A 24,154-nucleotide genomic window follows, 5' to 3' on the forward strand; every position below is an offset into this window, starting at 1 on the left:
AACAGCTACTACAGTTCTGTAGAACCTCAAATTGATGTAAAGGTAAGAGACTTTAAAGATAAACAAATAGGGAGTTCCCATCGTGGCACAGTGGAAACGAATCTGACCAGGAACCATGATGTTGAGGGTTCGATCCCTGGCCTTGCTCAGTGGGTTAAGGATCAGGCATTGCTGTGAGCTGTGGTGCAGGTAGCAGATGCGGCTTGGATCTGACGTTGTGGCTGTGGCATAGGCCGGAAGCTGTAGCTCCAACTGGAGCCCTAGCATGGGAACCTCCATATGCCGAGGGTACGGCCCTAACAACCAATAAATAGAGCAAATAAGGGGAGTAAACTCAGAAACTTGAACAGCTCTATAAAATGTTAGTTATAGAGCCATTATCATTGTGGTTGCCATGAAATAATATGTGAGACTGGAATTTAAAGCCAAATAAACTTATAATGAACTTCAAAGGCAACAGAAAAACACTCAATATGCTCAGGGAATTTAATTCCCATTAGCCTTTGTTCAAGAAATGAGTAGAAAACAAACTTCAAGCAAGAGATGGTGGGATGGTAGCATCATAGTGTCTTTAAGACTTCCCTCATTTTACCCCCTCCCTAAAACACAAAAATTTGTAATCTATCTATGAAGAGAAGTGCCTCTGTGGGAGTTGTCAGACCCAGAACCACAGGTCAAGGGACCTGAGAGGAGCCTCATCCACTGGTGTACTGGTAATAGGCAGGCAAGACTTGGGTACTGCCTGTGCATTCTACAAGGTCCTATGAGATGGTTCTGACCCCTCTCGGCTAGTCTGGGAACACCTGGAGAACACTTACTTGGATGGTCACCCACAAAGAAAAGAGCATTTGTGAGATTCAGGTTTCCAGAAAAATTCAAGCACTCTCTTGTTAGTACAACAACAGAAAAGAACAATAGAGTCTGGATGCACTGGGGCAGGAACAGCTTGACTTTGCTGGCATCACTCCTCCCCCAAGGCTGCACCAGACAGCCCATGATTTTCCCCAGGAGAAAGAAGAGCCAGTGAGTGAATGCCTGACTCCCCTCGATGTGTGGGATGCTGCCGAAGACACTCACTCTCTCTTGCAGCACTCAAGTGGAGTATCATGACTGGGAGGAGAGAGCAGATCAGAAGAGTGGCATGCAAGTTTTCAGGAGGGTATTAAAGGAATGCAGTTCCTGATAACTGTTCTGGATTCCAAAAGGAAACCCGTCCATAAGCCACATGGAAAAACTTCACCAGTAAATCCTTCCAACAAGAGTTCTCCTGTGTTGCAGCAGGTTAAGGATCTGGTGTTGTCACTGCAGCAGCGCAGGCTGCTGCTGTGGCGTGGGTTTGATCCCTGGCCTGGGAAATTCCACACACCATAGATGCAGCCAAAAAGAAAAAGAGAAAAAAAAAATCCCCCCCCTCCCAAATGTACTCAAGATCCTTGCAGCTCACCATATACAAACTTATACCTCCCTGTAGTCTACTACTGGATCCCTGTGCAAGGTCCTGAGAGAAAGCTCTGGTACATAGCAAACATGCACAAAAAATAGGCTGGAGTCTGTGAGCAAAGAAACCACAAAGCTGAAAGCAGTTGACATGATACAACAACCTACAATACAGAGAAGACATATAAGCTTCAAATTCTGCCACAAGAGGGAGCAAGAAGCATGGAGCAGGTGTATCCACACAAAGAAAGGCTCAGAATCTATAGCAAGAATGACACAAGGTTTTTATATCCTGAAGGCAGTTCATAAAAATTAGAAGAGATCTAGACATTTAAGTTCATGAAGCTAGTTAAACCATTATTTCAATCAAAAACAAATTTCTCCAAGACATTAAAATAAAACTGTCAAAAATCAAAGACGGAGTTCTAAAGGCACCAAGAATAAAAAAGACCGCAGCTTACAAAGAAAACCCCATTAGGTTGTCAGCAGATTTCTCAGTAGAACCCTTATAGGCCAGGAGAGAGTAGACTGATACTCAAAGTGCCAAAAAAACCCAAATTTCAATATAGAGTACTCTCCCAAAGTTATCCTAGGGAAACAAAGGACTTCCCCAAAAAAATGAGAGCTGAGAAATTCATCACCACCAGATATGTCTTACAAGAAATGCTAAAAGAACTTATTCACACTGAAAATGAAATAATGCTAAGACTAATATGAAGACATATGGGAGTTCCCGTCGTGGCGCAGTGGTTAACGAATCCGACTAGGAACCATGAGGTTGCGGGTTTGGTCCCTGCCCTTGCTCAGTGGGTTAACGATCCAGCGTTGCCGTGAGCTGTGGTGTAGGTTGCGGCTCGGATCCTGCATTGCTGTGGCTCTGTGTAGGCCGGTGGCTACAGCTCCGATTCAACCCCTAGCCTGGGAACCTCTGCCGCGGGAGCGGCCCTAGAAATAGCAACAACAGCAACAACAAAAAGACAAAAAAAAAAAAAAAAAAAAAAAAAAAAGAAGACATATGAAAATATATGACCCTCTGAATAAGCTAAGTATATAGCTTTATTTTAAAAAATTCTCAACATTGTATTATGACGAGACTATAAGGGTTAAAGAACAAGAGAATAAAAATAACTCTAGCTACTACAATTTGTGAATGAATACACAATATAAAAAGGCAAATTGTTGAAATTAAAAACATAAAAGAGGGAGTAGAGCTTTACAAGTCCCTGAAATTTTATCAACATCAAATACGACTGTTAGATCTCTAAGATGTTTCATACAAGTCTCATGGTAACCACAAAGCAAAAATCTACAATGGACTCATAAAAGATAAAGAAAAGGGAATCAGTACATACCACCATAAAAAAGCACCAATTCACAAAGGAAAACAGCAATAGAGTAAAAATTAGCAGAAGAATTAAAAAACATCCAAACAATTAGATGGCAATAATTAGGGTAAATGGACTGAATTTTCCAATCGAAGAGCACAAAGTGACACGTGAATAAAAAAACAAAATCCAACCATATACTGCCTACAGGAGACTCAATTTAGCTTAAAGGAAACATAAGCTCAAAGTGAAGGGACAGAAAAACATTCGATGCCAGTGGAAGCCAAGAGTAGGGTTACTTGTATCAGACAAAATAGTCTTGAAGCCAAAAATGTTAAGAAGGTCTTTATATAAAAGACCAAGGAGTCAACTCAGCAAGAAGACCTCACAACTATAAATATGTACACACTCAACACCTAAACAGATTTAACCAAATGCCAACAAATCTGAAGGTAGAAAAGGATAACACCATAAGGGACAAAAATAACAACAGGGGATTTCAATAGCACACTTTCAGCAATGGAACTATCATTCAGACCAAAAAAAAAAAAATCAACAGGGAACTTGAACCATACTTTAGGTCAATGGACCTAATAGATATACACAGGACATTCTATCCAATGATACAGATACACATTCTTCTCAAGCATGTACCAAACATCCTCCAGGATAGGTCATATAAGCCACAAAACAAGTCCTAGCAAATTTATGAAGACTGAAATCATACCAAGTATCTTTTCTGACCATAATGGTGTAAAACTAGTTATTACAACAAGAGGAAAAATGGAAAATCCACAAACATGTGGAAATTAAACAGAACATCCTTAAACAACCAATGGGTCAAAGAAATCAAAGGGGAAATTAAAAACACCCCTAAACAAAGGAAAATGGATATACAACATATCAAAATCTGAGGGATGCTTCAAGAGAAGCTCCAAAGACAGAAATTCATAGTGATGAATGCCTATATTAAGAAAGATCTCAAATAAATTACCCAAGTTTAGATATGAAACTAGACACTAAAAAAAAAAAAAAGATACTAAGCCCTTCGGGAAATAACAAAGATCTGAGCAGAAATAAATGAAGTAAGAGACCAGAAAAACAATAGAGAAATCAATGAAATTAAGAACAGGTTTCGTGAGATGGCAGGCAAAACTGACAAAACCTTGGTGAGACAGAAAAAGAGAACTCAAGTAATAAAATATGCTATTTAATTCCAGCTATAAGTGATTGATTGAGCTATATCATCTCTGCTGAAAAGTTAATGTCCTTTACATTCTTTAATGTATTTTAATATAAAATATAAGAATACAAAGCAATAAACTTTACATGAACTATAAAATACATTTAATAAAACGTTCTTTGTAACAAAACAAACCTAACCAAAGCAAAGCCTCCTAACCAAATCCCAGGCCTTTCTTATATCCATCTTGCGGCTATTGTCCACCACCTCTTCTCAAATCATTCTCTTTCCTTGGCTTTAATGACACCATCATAACCGTGCTGTCCTATTTCTTGTATTGATCTTCTATCTCTCTGGCTGGACTCTCTTCTTTAACCCCGCCCTGAAGATGGACATTAAGGCATGATTTTTAGCCCTCTACCATTTTCTTTGGACATTCTTTTTACACAGAGATCTCTTTTTGGGGTCAAATTTTTTTTTTTTTTAAATTGAGTACTCCAAAACTGAGCCCGTAACTCTCAAATCTCTACAAATAGTTTCAATTTCTCGCCTTCTAAGTGTTTATCAATGGCACCTTTGTTCCTGTTTTAGATAAGCTGTTAAAAACTGTGGGGTAGGTATTGTAATTCCTGAATTTCACAGATGAGATTCTAGTCTTCAATTTTCCACTGACCCACTGCTACTACACAGAAGAGGTAAAATTCAAACACAGGAGTTGCTGACTCCAAAGGTCACTCTGTTCATCTCTATTCAACACTCCTTTCACAGAGTCTATTTAATCACATCCACTAGTTAATTTCATAAATGAATTTTATATTACCAGGACATATTAATGATTAAAAAATTCTTATAAAGATTCTAATTTTATCTCATATGAGCACTAAGAACAAATAATAATATTTTGGAGGGTGTGCAGAGATAGGACTGGTTAAGGTGGTTATTATGCTTATAGGAATTATAAATAGAACAAATCACAACTACTCTTCACCTTTAAAACTACACTTACTTTGAGAAGGAATCCTTCTGTTGATCAGTATTGTGCTAGATGAGGGTGAGAAAATAAATTACTACACCTAGCTTCTCATAGTAAGTGAGCAGAAGAAAGAAGATTCCCAGGAGCTCATTAACCATCCACACTTCCTGGGCTCATAAACTCTGAAGGATTTTTATAACTCTAATGGCCCAGCTTGTTTGAGTGGCAACACATTAACTGATACCTCATACAGTCTGTAGGAAACAGGAAGGGGTCTTTAAAACAGCAACTGTTTAAGCTGATACCTCCACTCTAAGCTGATACCACACTGATTTTTCAGTGCCGAATCACAGTGAGGCAGGTAATGGCTTCTACACAGTACACAAGTCTGATGATGAACACCAGCTATTGGGCATATATCCAGGAGGGTATGATCCCTCAAAGGGGGAGAAAGGAAAAAAAATTGAAAAGGCAATCACCTATATTTACCAGGGAAAGAAAAGGTTTAAGTGACTCAAAGATGGAAGAAACAAAAGGAGAAAAAGTCAGTATCACCCCAATGGAAACTATTAATGGAAATTTTCTTCTCCTAGCCATTTAATATCGAAGCAGAAAATCAGCTTCATGTATAGTATCATGAAAAAAAACCATGTAAATATTTGTACAAATTTACCTTATTATTGCAAACATGGAGTTGAAGTTCTTACATTCTCGACAATGAAGTGCAATTTTAATAAAATGTTTAATGATCTTCATTCGTTTGAGCTGATTTGATTCAGTTAAAATCTCCGAGGCAACCCAGAATGTCTCTTGGTTTACAATATCCTCAAATTCTTTCAAGTGAGTATTTCCTGTTTTGGAATCTAACTTAAAAAGGTCATCAATATATTCAGTAGGCTCGATATTACGAAATAAATCAAAATCCCTCATTGACAGCTGAGTGGCCACCTCAATAGTACTGAGTTGCAGCATGGATAGCTGGCTTTCCTTAACTAGTTCTTGAGCATCTTCATCTGAACATAGGGTTTCTGTTTCCATGTTATTTTTTAAATAATACCTAAAAGAAGAAAATTGTTTTTATAAGTGATTTCACATTTTAAAGAGCACTTTTCCTCTTTATCACTGTTGTCAAAATATCATCACACTGTTACAACTTTTTGCAAGAAATGTCAGCAGAATATTAAGGATAAAAATGGAACACTGACATTTTAAATAAGATTTTAGAGACACTGTCCTTCCATTCCATCTTTTGACATCACATTTTTATTTATTAATTTTTGTGATGGCTGCACCCATTAGCACATGGAAGTTCCTGAGCCAGGAATTAAATCTGAGCCTCAGCCGAGACCTATGCTGTAGCTATGGCAATGTCAGATCTTTTTAATCCACTGCACAGGGCTGGAGATCAAACCCGCACCTCTGCAGTGACCTGAGCCACTGTAGTCAGATTCTCAACCCAGTGCACCACGGCAGGAATCCCTGACACCTCTTATTTTAAAGAGTAAAAAAAAAATAATAATAATGTGGATTACCCTGCGAACTTTATCATTTTAGGAAACTAAATACATAAGATGATGTGCCATCAATCTTATGTATATTCTTGAAAACAGAAGCTCTATGAGAGTATATGACACATACCAGGTACTATACAAGCAGCTGTGCACAGTCAGCATGAATAAACTCCTCAATCAAGACTGTAAACATCTCTATTCAGACATTGCTGCTGCACTCATTTTGTTTTTTTTTTTTTTCTTTTAAATTTCCAGGAGAAGCAAAGAAGGATAAAACCCATGAAGGAGGGAAAACTCTTCTACTAATGATTCCTCCCTTGATAAATACAAAACCTCATTCCAACAGAGGGCAGTGATCAGCAACCATAAAAAAGATCTTCATTTGCATTTCATCTTTTCAGGTGAACATTTCTATGGCACTTAAAAGCTACGAGACAGGTTAAGAAAAGAATGCACAATTGGGAAATATCTTATAAAGGGCAGTTGCTGCATAAGAGGCTATCTATTGTATCACGTGTAGCTTTTACTTCATTCTTTTCTAATTATACATCTTGGTCTCTGCCTAAGTTTGTGTCCACCTATTTCTTATTGTCAAAGAACTATATACTTCTGCCTTTATAAATTCACATACCTAAGAGAGTTCCATAAATAAGTGCTGAAATTCATATTATAGGGAATTATATCTAACATTTATAAAGTATGTTTATTAACCCATTTAATTCTCATACCATTCCTATAAAGTAGGTTCTATTATTATCATTCCATTTTATTGATGAGAATATTCAGTCAAAGAGAAACTAAACAACTTGCTATAAAGGTCACTCACTCAGACCAGGTATTTGAATCTGGGCAGTATGGCTCCAGGGTCCATGTTTTTAATCACTATGTACAGCCAGCAAAGCAGAGTTAATCCACTCTCTTAAGCGTGATCACGATGAACAGTCATTTTAAGGTTTCTAAGGATCTTATCCTACATATGACTCTGGGATCACTAAAAAGACTGCATTCTTGCCAGAGAAAATGACCAGAGCAAATAACAAATGTACTACTGAAACCATTTTCTAGTTGCTCAAATAATTTTCAGAATAAATTAAAAGAAAAAAAAAAATCCCTGTATAGTCATAGAAGGAAAACTACTTAAGACAATTATGAAAATTATGGCTTCTTTTGCCCAAAGTACATACTGGTAATTTAAAAAACAAATCTATAAATTTACCTATGTACACTCAGATACATATAAAAACATGTATCACACAGTTTCCTCCTCTGTAAAAACAGGGGCTGGGCTACACCAGCTGTTTTAGCAGGAGGGCCACAATAGTTCACAACACCATCCTCCCTTTCTTCTCCCCCACTTTCAGGGAGCACTTACCAAATGCTAACACTCTCCTGATTCTATTTACATAATAAGGAGACAAAGGAAGCTGAAAAAAGAGAAAGCCTATGGTAATTTCAGAGAGAGCTCAATGGCCCTAAAATATGTTCCTCCTTAAAATATGTTTTAAACCTGGAATCTCTAAAAACACACGTAGAAATACTCATTAGTAAGCACATTCACCTTCCATTGAGCTGAATTCTATCAGCTAATTTGGAGAACTGGTCTGGAAGTCGTCTCTGCTTTATGACACCCTCAGGGGTAACAGAAACTTCACAGAGAGAATATGTGTCGGATGCACCAGTTAAACCAAATTCATGAACAGCTTGACAAACAACTTCTTTAGCTGTAGTGTCTTTACTGATGATAATGTAGCAACTTTGTTGATCTGCTTTGAAAACTCTTATAACTTGATCAGGAATATCTGTATAAACACAAAATATACCCTGTTATTTTCAAGAAAATGATTTTTAAACTCTGCAAAAAGCAACCTGGAAGACAATGATTCATCTAAACAGTAAAATACATATTTCTATTTCAGAAAGTTAACAGAAATCACTGTTACATTTATTAATAAACAAATATATCATTTCAGGTAACAAAACACTCATGTATGTTCAAAGAAAAAAGAGAAAAATCAGAGTCATCACATGATTTGGAAGAGACAACACTTTTTGTTTATTTATAAGCATTATGACATCATTAAATATTCTTCAACAAAACACTTTTAACGGAGGCAGAGGACTCCATAATGTATATTTTAGAACTGATCACAGACATTAGGTTGCATACCATTTTCCTTTAAGTTAACATTACTGTTTAGGTTTTTGAAATATATTTCTGAACTGTCCTCAATGATAGTTATAATATTTTATCAACCTAGGGTGTAAAGAGAGCAATTTTAGTCACACTTATCACAACTGTTTATTAAAACTTTTTTTCCCCCATTTTGAAGGCCCTATGCTTCTCTTCCTCCAAAAATATGTCATAATTATGTATTTCACTTCTTTGGTTGCTGGTGATACTCACTGGTATAATAAGCCATTAGTATTTCTTTTTAAAAATACCTTTGGAATTCTTTATGCTTTTTCCTATTGAATTACACTAAACACTAACATAGCCTACTATCGGGTGGCAAATGCTCTTCTCAGATTCTACAATTATATATTTTAACACAAAAATTAAAAATAGGAGTTCCCGTTGTGGTTCAGTGGTCAATGAATCTGACTAGGAACGATGAGGTTGTGGGTTCGATCCCTGGCCTCGCTCAGCAGGTTAACGATCCGGCCTTGCCGTGAGTTGTGGTGTAGGTAGCAGAAGTGGCTTGGATCCCACATTGCTGTGGCCCTGGCGTAGGCTGGCGGCAACAGCTTTGATTAGACCCCTAGCCCAGGAATCTCCATGTGCCGCAGGTGTAGCCCTAGAAAAAGACAAAAATACAACAAAACAAAAAACCAACAAAAATTTAAAATATTCATGTAGTTATATCTAAGTCTTTGCTTTTGTGGCTTCTGCTATTATAAGAAATCTTAACTCAAGATAAATGTTTATACAATATGTACATACACATAGTGTTCTCCCTTCTTACTCTTATTCTTTTTCTTGTCATAATGGCATTGGCTAATACTCTTGAACAACGTTCAATATGATGATAGCAGGCTAATTTTTAAATAATTAAATATAAGTGAAAAGTGATTTAACAACATGAACAGATGCTAAATCATTATCTACGATAATAAACTGTTACAAAAACTTCTCCTAAATTAGGGGTTTTATGGTGATGTGCATAGTGGGGTGGGCTGGAGAGATTTTGGTGGCTCAAGTAATTGTATTTCATTTGTCAAGTACTACTTTCTTTGCATTGTATACACTGTTAACTTTAAGAGGAAAATAAAAATACAAATGTATCTCAAAACCATCTTAAGCATAATTCTAGTTAAAGAAAAGAGAAGAGTAATGAAATAGATGTGGCAAAAAAATAATTTCTCAGAAAGTATGCAGTGAGGCTGAGGCTACAAAAAGAGAGAGACTGACTCCTAGGACTGAAAAAGTGAACTGAATACCTGTGAATACAATTCTAGGAAGGATTCTTAAAGATGCTGAACGTCCTAGGTCTAATATCAAATTGGAAGCAGAATGCTTCACCTACTCAAGTCCTTTTTGTAAAGTGTATGCACCAAATTTCCTTTTCTTGAAGTACGCAAAAATCTGAGTCACCACATGCCTCTTGTTCATATTTCTTTGCAAATGAGTCAATCCTCAGGGTTTTGCTGACATTATAAGGTTTCTAAGTCTTTTTTTTTTTTTAATTTTTTTTTTAATTTTTATTTTGTTGTTGTTGCTATTTCTTGGGCCGCTCCCACGGCATATGGAGGTTCCCAGGCTAGGGGTTGAATCGGAGCTGTAGCCACCTGCCTACGCCAGAGCCACAGCAACGCGGGATCCGAGCCGCGTCTGCAACCTACACCACAGCTCACGGCAACGCCGGATCGTTTAACCCACTGAGCAAGGGCAGGGACCGAACCCGCAACCTCATGGTTCCTAGTCGGATTCGTTAACCACTGCGCCACAACGGGAACTCCGGTTTCTAAGTCTTCAAGGCATAAGTAGGGTCTTAAGACAGTCTAATGAAATGTTTTTCTACTCTGCGCTGGAAAATGCAGGCAGTTGGAAATTATACTTTGCTAAGAGAAAGGTACTGGACAAAAGTGTTTCAGTATCCACCCACCCTTTTTTTTTTTTTTTGCTTTCTTCGGGCCACACCTCTGGCATATAAAAGTTCCCAGGCTACGGAGTTCCCATTGTGGCACAGCGGAAACGAACCCGACTAGGAACCATGAGGTTGCGGGTTTGATCCCTGGCCTTGATCAGTGGGTTAAGGATCCGGAGTTGCCATGAGCTGTGGTGTAGGTCACTGACGCAGCTTGGATCCATGTTGCGGTGGCTGTAGCTCTGATTCAACCTCTAGCCTGGGAACCTCCATACTTTGTGGGTGCAGCCCTAAAAAGCAAAAAAAAAATGAAGTTCCCAGGCGAGGGGCTGCATTGGAGCAGGAGCTGCCAGCCTGCCCCATAGCCACAGCAACGCCAGATGCTAACCCATTGAGCAAGGCTGGGGATGAAACCTGTATCCTCAAGGATAATGGTCAGATTCACTGCCTCTGAGCCACAACGGGAACTACTCATTATCCCTTTTAACTCTAGAAAAGGGGTCAACCAACTACTATTAATACGTGTATTGTTCCTATACTCTTCACAAAAATAGGTCGCATTGTCCAGGGCTCTAGAGTTGCATTATTTACTAGGTCTTTGGGGGTGAAGCCTTAGCCAGAGGAGCTGGCTGACCTTGAGGGAATATTAATTTTTTGAGAAAAGTTTATTCACAAAGACAGGTTGGAAATTTGCACCCATTTCATGTTTTCTTCTCTTGCTACTAACATACTATAATATCTAGGAAGGAAAAGATATGTGTATTTTGTGTATCCTGCTGTAGTGTAAAAAAGTCACACTCTGTTTAAAACCCTATCTTTTTCATGCAAAGAAAAAACTGTTATATAGTCATATAAGAGGGTCAGGCATCATAAATGGGTAACTCTAGAATATATCCACAAACGGAATTATCCAAAGAGTACTCCATAACCCAAATCCTGGTCAGTTCGCCAGGATACTAAATGTCAACTTGGAAAACCTTTTCAGAGACATAATAGGAAAAAAAATTCTCTGCACTGTTATCAGAGTCAGAGAAAATCTTTTTCCATTTTAGAATTATTTCCTGTAGAGTACACACATATTCTTTACAAATACGTTTGTTAGTGGGAGAACATCATGAATGGCATATAATAAAGACACTAAAATGTTAATTAGATGAATGGTAAATATGAGGTTAGAATAAAGCTGAATTAAGAACGATCTAATCATTTCAAATTTTAGGTACAAAGCTAGAATGCACATAAAAACATAATCCCATAAGCAAAACAGACACTTAAAAAGAATGTTGGAGAAGCACAGCATTCATTTATCAGTCTTTTTTCTTTTTCGGCTGTACCCAATGAATATGGAAGTTCTCGGGCCAGGCACTGAATCTGGGCCAAAGTTGTGACCCATGTCACAGCTGCAGCAATGCTGAATCCTTAACCCACTGCACTGGGCTGGGGATTGAACTGGTGCCTTCTTAAGAGACAAGCCAGATCATTAACCCACTGTGCCATGTGGAAACTTCCATTTATTAGTCTTATAATTCATATTTAATTAATACAGTTCTTACATTACGGGTAATTGAATTCAAGACCTGAAATTCAGCTACTTGGGACTTTCAACCAAAGGCAAATTTTCTTTTTCTTTCTTTCTTTTTTTTTTTTTTTTTGTCCTTTTGCTATTTCTTGGGCCGCTCCTGCGGCATATGGAGGTTTCCAGGCTAGGGGTCCAATCGGAGCTGTAGCCACCAGCCTACGCCAGAGCCACAGCAACGCGGGATCCGAGCCGCGTCTGCAACCTACACCACAGCTCATGGCAACGCCGGATTGTTAACCCACTGAGCAAGGGCAGGGATCGAACCCGCAACCTCATGATTCCTAGTAGGATTCATTAACCACTGCGCCATGATGGGAACTCCCAAAAGGCAAATTTTCTACTGTGCCAACTATAATCTTGCATAAGTAATATTTAAGAAATAAGATAACTGAAGGATACATGTATTGAGCCTGAGATTGCACTAAAAATGTAAAAATTTTTCAGGTATTTAGATGATCATAAAAAAAAAAAGACTACCTCTTCATTATGTTAATCAATGAACAAATATTTATGGAGTGCCTGTTACATGTCAACAGGGGTCTAGGTGACAAAATAGTAATAAATGAGACATACCAAGTCTCTGCTCTCAGAGATTTGCTTATAATAATTCAAGAGAAGAAGCAGTAAATTAAAAAATATAGTTATAATGTAAACCTACAACATATGAAGATATGAAAAAACACAGAGGTTGAGGCAACACTGCAAATATCCAATAAAAGGGGACTGAGTAAATGGAATACTATCAGATATTCAAAAAATTTTGGCAAAAAATATATCCTGATACAGAAAGGTATTGAAGATATATTGCAGGGCTAAGTGGGAAAAAAATACAGCTTTATCATTTGAGGTGAAGAGAATGGTACATACGTTTTATATGCACTGAAATTTCCGGAAGGATAAAGGAGTAAATGAACAACTGTTAAGTCTGGAAAGCAGAGACTTTTATCCGTTCTCTGCCCAAAAAACCCCCTCTAATTGTATGTTGTTTTACAATTAAAGTAACTCAGACTTGCAATGGAACAAGAAATTGATGTTTACTAAACACTGGAGAAAAGATTTATGCTGTTAAATGATAAAGAGTAATAAGCAAAAAGTTCTATACTCAGACTCAAAAAAAGTTCAGCTTCAAAATCCTTTTAGCTGCATTCTGAATTCTTTTAAGCCTCATCTCACATTAGATCCAAAAACTGAAAAACTCTTCTCAAGTTACATAATAGCATATATACTCTGATTCCATGAGTATAGTAAATCATATATATCCAAAGAAAATGACTAAAAGAATACATGCCACTTTACACTGGCAACCTTGTAAGTGGATAAAAAAGTTCTGCTTCCTACTTCATTGAATTCTGTATCCTGGACTTAAAAAAAAAACACTACATACAAACATAAGTAACATAATACTATATAGTCTTCAAGATACAGTAAAAACCAACAGCTGTAGGCAGCAAAAACAAAGCAAAACCATAAAAAAGTCAGCAATCAAAAGCAAACTTTTAAACAGTTCTGTAGCTTTGTCCTTACTTTCCAGTAACAATTTAGAACATGTAGTATAAACAAAACTAAAATGAAGACTGATAAAAATTAAATTTGGCCTATGTCACGCTTGTACTAAAACATGTACATAAGTGATGTACACAGATAATCTAGTGCTATCATATATGATTTACGGAGCTGAATTTAAATTAACTGATTGTGAGTATTTTATTCAACATAAATACAATTAGCATTGCAGAGGCCTTTCATAAAGCTGCACATTCTGGGTTTAAAATGTCTAAGTTAAATTCCTATTTCATATGTGTTCAATTTATATTGCTGATATGGACAGAGGCTGCAGACTGAGCTTTGCAGACTGACCTTCTCTGAAGAGATTCTAAAAGGGCATCTTTAGCCCTTTTGATATGTTTTCAATCACATGCAATGAGTCTGAAACTAAGTTGAGTAACATATCCTCTTCACAGTTCTGAATTTCCGTGCCATGGGACTTACAGCTTCTAATTTTAATAATTCATACCTCTTCCTTTTGATCCCCCAGATAAATCCCCAACTTCTCTATTTGCTCCCTGATTCCCATCCCTTACCTCCTATCAGCCCCACTTCTAAATATATCACTGGCAAAAACAGAGCCATAAAAAAAATGTTCAATCTATAAATCATTATGTCCATAAATACTTGTCTCATGAAAGTACAGATGTTTATTTAGTTTGTGCTTCAGTAGTATTTAAATATTTTATTTGTAAATGTAGTGTAAGAACTTCTGCTGTGGAACACATGCACAAGACACAGAAACAAATTCCCAGGCTACCAATGTAAAAACACATGCACATAGACAAAGAAATAACTTCCCAGCTACCAATAAGCAGCAGAAAGTGAAAATGTGCTAGATATTTTTGGAAAAGTGGGGACTGACTCTGCAACAGAGACGTGGGATTCCCAGATGAGGTAAAATTTGAACTCAGCCTTGAGGAATGAGAAACATTTCATGGGATATGCAGGGAGAAAACACCAGAGGTGGCACACAAGAGTTCTGAAGGTACATTACACACTCAGGAAAGACAGAAGAGGTAACTGTGCAGAAAACGGCAAAACATGAGGTTAAAAAGGGGATTTATAATTATGCTATAAAAACTGGACACCAACAGTTATTAAGTTACTGTCTTTAGGCTTCAAATCTATGCTGCCCTGCTACCATGTGGCTGGGACTCTGCAAAGCACATTTCTTCTTCGTCAACTGCCTTCCTCTGAGGTTCTGCCAAAAAGGAGCAACAGAGGTAAACAGCAAGGTTGGAGAAAGAAGAAATTTTCTGCTTTATATTCTTTCTCAGTCAGTGTTTGGCTCTTGTTAACACTCAAGCAACACTCTTTTACCGTCGTAGTGGCATTTCCTTCATGTGCCAGAAGCTGAATCCAGTTTGTAGTTCCTAACTGTGATACTGTAGCGCATGCTTGTTTACCCTTTTAGGTAAAGTCTGTACCTTTGTAACAATTTTTCTTTTCTTTTCTTTTCTTTTTTTTTTAAGAGCCACACCTGTACCACATGGACGTTCCCAGGCTAGGGATCGAATCAGAGCTGAGGCTACTGGCCTATACCATAACCACAGCAATACTGGATCTGAGCTGCATCTATGACCTACACTGTAGCTTGTGCCAACACTGGATCCTTAACCCACTGAACAAAGCCAGGGATCAAACCTGCATCCTCATGGACACTGTATCAGGTTCTTAACCCACTGAGCCACAACAAGAACTCCTGGTAACAATTTCTGACACTAACTCCTGACCAAATATTTGGAGGAGTTTTTAACCTCCTGACTAAACCTTGACAGAAATCACTAGAAAATTTTAAACCAAGTAACAACTTGATAAAACTTTCACTTTAAGAAAGAACAGCGGTAGTCATGTACAGAGTAGGATGTATCAAAGACAGATTATTGGGTTTAGGAATCTCTCTAAAGAGGTTAAGAAGTAACTGAAATAAAAAAAGGAAAAACAATGTGTAAAAATGATTTTCAACTGTGTTTCTACGTTATGTCCTATATTTTTTATTTACGTTGCTATAAGAAAACATAAACTGGAGTTCCCATCATGGCTCAGTGGAAATCAATCTGACTAGTATCCATGAAGACGCAGGTTAGATCCCTGGCCTCAATTAGTGGGTTAAGGATCTGGTGTTGGTTGCCAAGAGCTACGGTATAGGTGGCAGATGTGGCTCGGATCCCACATTGCTGTGGCATAGGTCAGTGGCTACAGCTCCTATTTGACCCCTACTCTGGGAACCTCCATATGCTGCGGGTGCAGCCCTAAAAACATAAAAACAAAAAACATAAACTTTACTCGTACATTTATACTTCCTCCTACCTAATACTGAGATTTACATAATTGAGTTCTTCCCTTTTTACATTCGTGCTAGAGCTTTAGTGTAAAAACTGAAGCTGAATTACTATGCTAATCTTTGCAGAGGTGTTTTTTCCCTCCTTTCCTTGGCCCCAAGAATATATTTCAGTTTTTGATTGTTATGTGTCCTTTATTGAAAGCCATCTCGAATCCATTCAAGTGACAAATATATAAATAATTCTTCAAAGTGTTTATTCCTTGTAATGAAATTTTACATTATATAGTTAAATAACACTTTCTGCCTCTGAGCATGAACAGATGCTGAAAAAATTAACTTGATGTACCACATGAAAGTTTGAATACCAATGAAAAAGATGCTATAGTACTTTAATTAACAATACTGTATATGACAAAAATAACTTTAGCTTCAGGCACTGGAGGAAAAAAATCATTATTTTTAGAAATCTACTAATATACTTCTGTACATCACAGCAGGAAGTAAGACAGCCTAAGAGTAAAATAAACTGCCTTATTCCTTTTCTACACCCTTCATAACATGTTTCTTGGCTGAGAAGAAGTATCTACGTTTTGGTTTTTTTTTTGTTTTTAGGGTCCCACTTGCAGCATATGGAAGTTCCCAAGCTACGGGTCCAACTGGAGCTATAGCCACAGCATATGCCACAGCCACATGGGATCCGAGCCACATCCATGACTTATACTGCAGCTCATGGCAATGCTGGATCCTTAACCCACTGAATGTAGCCAAGGATCAAACCCACATCCTCATGGATACCAGTTGGGTTCGTTACTGCTGGGCCACAACAGGAACTCCTACCTCAGCTTTCATTCCACTGCTCAGATTAGGGTTACCAAAAAATGTGTACTTCTCTTTCATGTTGGAAGAAGTACTGTCACTCCAGTTTAGACAAAAATACATAATTTTCATTAAGTCAAAGCCGGTGAGAAAAGAGGGCTGCAAGCAAATCTAGTATTTGTTGCACAAGGCTCAAATGACCTATATATCTATTAGTTATCAAAAGGGCTATATAAAATAAGCAAAAATTACCTGAAGGATTAGAAAAATCCAACATGCTGGTGGTAGGCTGCAGGAGGTCAGGACTGCTGGATGAGAGTGTTCCAGGGATAGGCATTATAGCCAGACTGTGCCTACAGTGTCTTGTTCCCACAATACTGTCGTCTTGTGATTGGCTCAGGCCTCCATCACTTCAAAACAAACGCCAAGTATTACTTCAAAGGTATGTAAGCAGTCTTAATAGTAAACATTTCTGTTCTCTGTGCACCAAGGCACAACAGAAACATTTCACAGTGGTGATTTTAAAATAGTATAGCAATTAAAAAGATAGGACAACTGTAATAATGAAGACAAAATGTTTTTTAACAATTATACTCAAATAAAACTTAACTTACACATCTAGGTAATTCTACTATAGCTGACCCTTGAACAAAGTAGGTTTGAACTAAGCCGGTCTACTTATGCACAGATATTGCTCAACAGTAGTGAATACTACAGCAGTACATGGTCTGTGGTTGGTCAAATCAACAGATGTGGAGGAACCACAGATATGTAGGGCCAACGACAAGCTATACACGAAGTAACCACTGTGTTGTTCAAAGGTGAAATGTACGTCAGAGAGAAATATTTACATTTCACATTTAGTTTCCTCTGGTTTTGGTAGAGAAAATGAACCTGAGTGAGGAGTCCTTGAGATCTGCCAGTTTCATTAGATGCTAGTAATGTATCCAACAATGCACAGCCATACTGCAGCAAGGTTTTCTCTCTTGACAGAAGAGCTTGGCAATCTTCTAGGCAAAGGATGGACTTGGGTCTGAACCCAAGTCAAAAACATATCAGGTTGTAGCAAACAATGGGGCCAGGTTTAAGTGACAAAATAAAAGAGGTCTTTAAACATAGGAATAACCTGGGAACTGCTCAAACCGCCAAGTACAGAGAACAGAAAACAGGAAGATGACACAGAGAATAACAAAACATCAATGGCAATATGTGACGAATAGAAAGGAGAAGGAAAAAGAGGATCTAAAATGAAAACAGAAGAAAAAGAATTTTACATCTCTAGTTTACTCTAAGGGCACATTATTTCTTGCGTGATCTTTCAAATCTCATGATTCGGCTGTTTCCTCAATGAGAACATTAAAACCAAAGCAGAAAGCAAGTCATCTAAAGTTAATTCCCTTTAAAGATTCAAAAATAAGTATCAACTAAATAGCCATATTTAAGCAAATAAAACTCTTCCTTTAAAATATTTTAGAAGTATTAAATAGGCGATTCTAAATCCACCTAAGAGAAAAAAATAGAAACAAATACACAACTCTGTCACTTGAGGTTTAGTTACTTCCTCAAATCCTATAAAACACAGAACAAAACAGTCCTACACAGAGGAAAGCACTGAAAAGAAGATTTCCATGAGCATCAATAACCAGAATACCACTTATTTCTGGCTATGTTAAAACCAATGCTTTAGGTTAATATTAATACTTATCTCTCTCTCTCTCTATCTGTATCTCTTTTTAGGGCTGTACCTGCTGCATGTGGAAGTTCTCAGGCTAGGAGCTTAATTGGAACTGCAAGTGCCGGCCACGGCCACGGCCACAGCCACAGCCACAGCCATGTGGAATCCAAGCTGCATCTGTGACCTATACCACTGCTTGTGGCAACATCAGATCCATAACCCACTGAGCAAAGGCAGACAGAGATTGAACCCGTATCCTCATGGATACTAGTCGGATTCTTAATCTGTTGAGCCACAATGGGAAGGCCTATATTTTTTTCAACACAGCATTCCACTCAGTATTTGTCCCACATACAAACAAGTTGTCACAGAATACTTACCTATTATCACGGGATGAATTGGATGGATTAAGGTTTGAATGAAATAGGATACTTCTAGAATATGTCAGGAGTTAAAAAGAGGACTTTGGCAGATTGGGAAACAATGCAAGATGTACAGAGACTGTTAAATAAACTGCTAAAGGACTGTTAGTAGCCAGACAAGGAAGAGAGCCAGGACAAGACAGAGAGAGAAGTCAGGGAGAAGCGTGAAGACATGGAAGAAAGCAATGATAAGTGTTTCAAGAGCAAGCTATGGCAGAATGAACTGGATTATTAGCTATATGACCCAAGGGAAATTTCTTTCTGGACTTTGGTTACCTAATTCAAAACTGTGAATAATATTGCAGCATAGATTAAAACTGGGTAAGGTAGGTAAACATTGTGACACAGAGGAAAACAGAATTCCTATTTTTAAGAACATAATGAAGTACTTTTTACCAAAATGAAAATAGAACAACACATACTTAGAAAGGACCTCATGCAATTCACACTGAAATACAGAGGGAGGGAGGATGGGTAACAACAGTAAAGGCACTACAGGAAAAGGAATTGTTTTCCCGGGAGAGACTGCCTTCTAATCTTACAGATAAGGCAAAGGGCGTATTTTATTTGATGAATAATTTTCATTTATGTGAAGGTGGTTACTTATAAGTAGGTGTGTATTCCTAAAGATTAGCACTAAATGTTTTAAGGCTTAGGTAAGACAAAAAAAGGACGGGGGCTTTCACACATATTTTATTTGTAATTTTGTTATGTATTCTGGCAACAATACACATTACATAAAAAAATCAAGATTTAAAAAAATGCAGGTCTTTCTTTGGTTTCTGAAAACAAACCTGCCAGTTTTTAGACACAGAAATTTGGGTAACTAAATCCAAAGTAGCAAACTAGCAAAGATTAGCTGGTCCTATAAATAATCAAAGTAGAAGAAACTTTAACAATGTTAAAACCGTACAATCTTCTATTGAAGGGAATTGGCAGTGTCAGTTGTAATAAAGTGGAATCCACTGCAGAGACTTGGAAGTATGTGAAATATTAAGTCTTTATCTCTTTTATTGATATTATTTAATATTACTTCTGATTTTAAATAAGCAATAGAAATGACACTACGCAGTTATAATAAGGTAAAGCTGGTTACGAATTCATGGTAATTAAGGTGAGAGTATATATAAATGAAAAAATATACTAATGTTATGTACAACCCATGCTATGACATGAATAAAACAAGTATTTAATTAGCAAAATATCCATGCTTGTTTGGAAGCTGAACTGATAAAACCTATTTGCAAAGAATTATGTCATTTCTTACCCAAACATTCTCCTGAGAGGGTGATGCAGTAACAAAAACAAGATAGTTTTGAAAAATTCCTCAATAATACCTGACATTGAATTTACTTAGAATAAAAGTATATTTTAGTATCTCATGAAACTTTAAAAGGCTGCATAAATATAAATATGCAAATAAAAAATAATCCCAATATTAAAAGCAAACAGAGTATGTTGACAAGAAATGTAGAGAAAAAGTAATTTCTAATAAGCAAATAAGGCAGTCTACTTCTGCAACTGTTATAATGAATTACATAAAGATGTTACTTAGGCAATCCACGACTAAAAAAAAACAAAATAAAAGCTATGATTTAAAAAAAAAAATCAGATTTCCTGAACTGTAAATATATTCAGGTCAAAAATATCCACACATTGCTATGCCTTAATTTACAGATATTATTCAAAATTAACTTTTTTTAACTTCTAATTTTCAGAAACATTCCTTTACTTTAAAATTATGTGGTGATTTGTGATTTTAGGAACTACCTATTCTTATCTCAATTATTTGTTCCTTCCTTATATTCATTTTCTTTACTCCTCTCACAGATGTAGACATTCTTACAGTATTTCTAGGACAAATCATTCCCTACTCTTAAAAAAGTGGACCCTGCAAAAGGCAAAGCCAAGCACCCCTTCTGAAGAGGAAGGAGATGTTCAGGAATTTTAACATTAAACTCAAAACATTTTTTCTCATTTAAAAAATAAATATGCAAAGTTAATTTTTTTAAAATTTCTACAATACAAAAAAACAACCAAGAAATGGAAAATTTTCTTAAAAAAAAAAAAAAAACCACTTACATAAAACCACCATCAACCTTCTTCCTTCCAGTCATTTTGTGGTTAAAAAGCACAATTTATTTGATCAGTACCTTGCAGCTGGACATTTAAGGTTTCCCAATTTTGTTTAATTATGGAGAATATTACCAAGAACATCAGTATATAAATCTTCATCTAATTATTATCAGAAATGAAATTACTGAATCAAAGCTATGAACATTTTTAGAGCTCTTACTAAAAAAAATGCCCAAATGCCTTAGAGAAAAGTTATATATCATGTTATATTACTACAGCAATCTGAGCTTATTCTTAGTAACTCTCTTATGCTATCAATTCTGGCACCCTATTTTCTTTAACAAGCTGTGGTAAAACAAACAATACTCCATTTTAAACTGTGTATCCTTGATTACTATTGATGCAGAACATCTGATTCACATTCACTGGGTATTTTTCTACTGACCTTCTAGTGAAGTGTGTGTGTTTGTGTGTGTGTGTGTAGCAAAAACAGTTGTCTGAACCCATATGTAATAAGTGCCAAGAAATACGACATATATTCTCAAAAATGCAAAGCAGCTAGTCCGAAAGGTAAAGTGAGAAATCAGTTCTCTCTGCAAAAATAGGCTCCAGTAGAAAACCTTTATGTTTTCTACTGAAATAATCTACTTTTTGGTATTTATATGGCTGAAATTATTTTTTACTTCACTGAAACATGCTGAGAAGAGAGAGCCAGTTTACTATGAACTCATGAAGGGCAGCATTTTATTCATGTTTGCACTCATAGCCAACAGCCTCCCGTTGGCATAAAAGAAGCGACTCAATAAGCGCTTGTTGACTAATAAAATAATGAAATAAAATCCCTTTGACTTTAAGTGAAGCCATTTTTACTAGATCTTTCATTTTAGGGGGTCCTAATATAAAGAAATAATGCTTGAAAATACTCAAATGATTGCTCCATGCCTCCACCTGCTGTAAGCAAAGAGAATCCACGTGGAGTAACCAATCCCCACCCCCTGAAGGAAACACTGTGGAGATGAGATGTCGATTTCAATGCCTGACACTTGAAAATAACAGAGAAAGGTGACACTAACAAACTAAAGTCAGTTGCAATCACAGTTTTCTCTGGCTTTCGATGACACGTGTCACAACTGTGCCACAGTGTGTTCAAAACGAGACCCTGTTAAAGGACATTTATATATTCCAGATGAAACCCACCAGGCTTTCTGGAAATGGGACGCAGGGCTTTAGTGCCTGAGGAACTCCTCTTGTGAACTCTTCTGCCGCTGGTCCTCATCCCCTTCCCATTTCCTCAGTGCCTTCATGCAGACTTCTAGTCATCTAAAACCATCCCCAATCTCTTGAGTATGGGCTGGCGCTTCTAATATTTTCCTTACCCTATTTTCATTTGTGAGAAGAGTCTATTCTTACAGTGTTTGCCATGCTGCTATCATGCTACACTATGCTCAATATTAAAAGAATTTTGTTATTTTAAAGTTATGTCTTTTTATAAACCTCAAGGAGAATAATCACTCAGAAAGGAATGATTAATAAACTTCTAGAAATGAGGGACGTTAAGAACAAAATTCAGAATGTTTCAATCCTCTGTGAGACCCAAATTAAAGGAAAAACAAATGTGTTAAACTGAACTAGAAGTAAAAACTTGTGAAGAGCATTTTCTGATCGGGAAATCCTTCAGACCTTTAAGTAAAAGACAGAGCTGACATTCACCTAGTTCCAAACTGCCTCCTAATTGTCTCCATGCTACTACTGCTACGTTGTGCTCCCCCCTCAAACCCAAACCACTAACACAGCTAAAGGAAAGATCTTCCTAAAAGAGCAAATCTTGCCACATTATACACCTTCTCTGGGTCCCTATTACAACAGAGTGAAGTCTCTATCATTAGCATAGGGGTCTAAGTCCTTCACTTACCTACCTGCCGTGCTTCATCTTTAGATATGGACTGAGAAACACACTCTATTCAAACCTACCAAGCTTGTTCCTGCCTTTGTACATATTAAAATATTTATCACTCTGTAATGGACCACTTACCTGTTTTTCCTTTTAGGTGATCAGCTCTTGGAGGGCAAGAAAACTGTTCTACTTTAAATATTTCTAACTCTGGACATTGTGCCTGGTTTATAATAAATGTGTGAAGAATAAAGCATTCCTTATATGAATTCCTTATAGGCAGGGACTATTTCTCTCCAGCTTTATAATTTTTGGCACAGTGCGAGGAACTATCAGGAGCTGAATTAAGTATTTTCTTTGAATATGTTTTCTTTCTTTCACTGATTCATTGTCTTAACTTATTCATTAAATAAATGACTATTATGCGCTAGGTACTGTATTCGATTAGAACTTTTGTAATTACTTTAGAAAGTAGATAATATAAAATATGCAGAGATATAATATATATTAGAGTAATTCCTAGTCATGACACTGGGATCACTTGATCATTCTGAAGTTTTACTCAGATCAGGTGACATTTCATTTTGAAAACAGAAACAGATTTGACTAAAAAGATCAGCTTCAGAATTCAGGAATGAACAAACAGTGTAATAAAGAGAAAGAAGATTTGAAAGACCAAAAAATAGTATTAGTGAATATGTCCCAAGTTTTAAAGTATCCATACTGCAGATCAAGGGACAGAAACTGGACCAAAAATATACAAAAAATTCCTAAAATAAAATGAGCAGTCTTTTCTAACATTTAAAACAAGATGAATACATAAGCTAACAACGTTGATTTCATGGAAGTGATAATGAGACTTTCAGAATTTCTTACTTATATATAAATTGCTTGCAGATTTTACGATGCATTAGTTCTATAAAAACAGAACTGACCCAAACTTCCCTTCTCCCATAAAAAAATTACAGTCAAGAGGAAAATGCCTACATGACTGAGATGGTCATTACCTACCTAAATAGTTTTGGAGGCAATATACTAAATCGTGTTTTGTCCAAAATTTTCCTGATTTTGTTTCTTCCACCTGAAACAGTATTTGCTTTTATTTTCTTATTTCCTTTCTCCTGTGAAGTCTGTTCAATATCTCCTGGTACATCCTGGATTGAATGGCGATTACTTTTTTTTTCAGCAATTTTTGGAATATGAGGAATACCCGATTTCTCTTGCTCAGTCCTACTAAGTAATTCTTTGAACACTGTGGGAACAAATAAATAAATTTGTCATTTCTCTTCTTCTCATAAGAAAGTTTTTACACCAACCAAAAATTTTAAGGATAAACATGGTCGCTTTCT

The 24,154-nt window shown here is 36.8% G+C and overlaps 1 protein-coding gene across 11 annotated transcripts in view; it reads right to left on the reverse strand.

Annotated features, from left to right (window-relative positions):
- Positions 1–24,154, reverse strand: part of RAPGEF6 (Rap guanine nucleotide exchange factor 6) — a 243,169-nt gene that overhangs the window by 36,717 nt on the left and 182,298 nt on the right. For 6 of the 11 annotated variants that reach the window (XM_021085403.1, XM_021085410.1, XM_021085404.1 and 3 more), the window contains 5 exons: positions 23,817–24,057; positions 20,106–20,117; positions 16,994–17,151; positions 7,988–8,228; positions 5,592–5,975 (listed from right to left, as the gene is read on the reverse strand). In XM_021085403.1, the coding sequence (XP_020941062.1) occupies positions 5,592–5,975; positions 7,988–8,228; positions 16,994–17,151; positions 20,106–20,117; positions 23,817–24,057 (1,036 nt within the window). The remainder of the gene's footprint in view (positions 1–5,591; positions 5,976–7,987; positions 8,229–16,993; positions 17,152–20,105; positions 20,118–23,816; positions 24,058–24,154) is intronic. The other 5 variants (XM_005661629.3, XM_021085405.1, XM_021085411.1 and 2 more) reach the window with 1 other exon arrangement.

This window comes from Sus scrofa, chromosome 2 (genome assembly GCF_000003025.6).
Source record: "Sus scrofa isolate TJ Tabasco breed Duroc chromosome 2, Sscrofa11.1, whole genome shotgun sequence".
Classification (NCBI taxonomy): Eukaryota; Metazoa; Chordata; class Mammalia; order Artiodactyla; family Suidae; genus Sus; species Sus scrofa.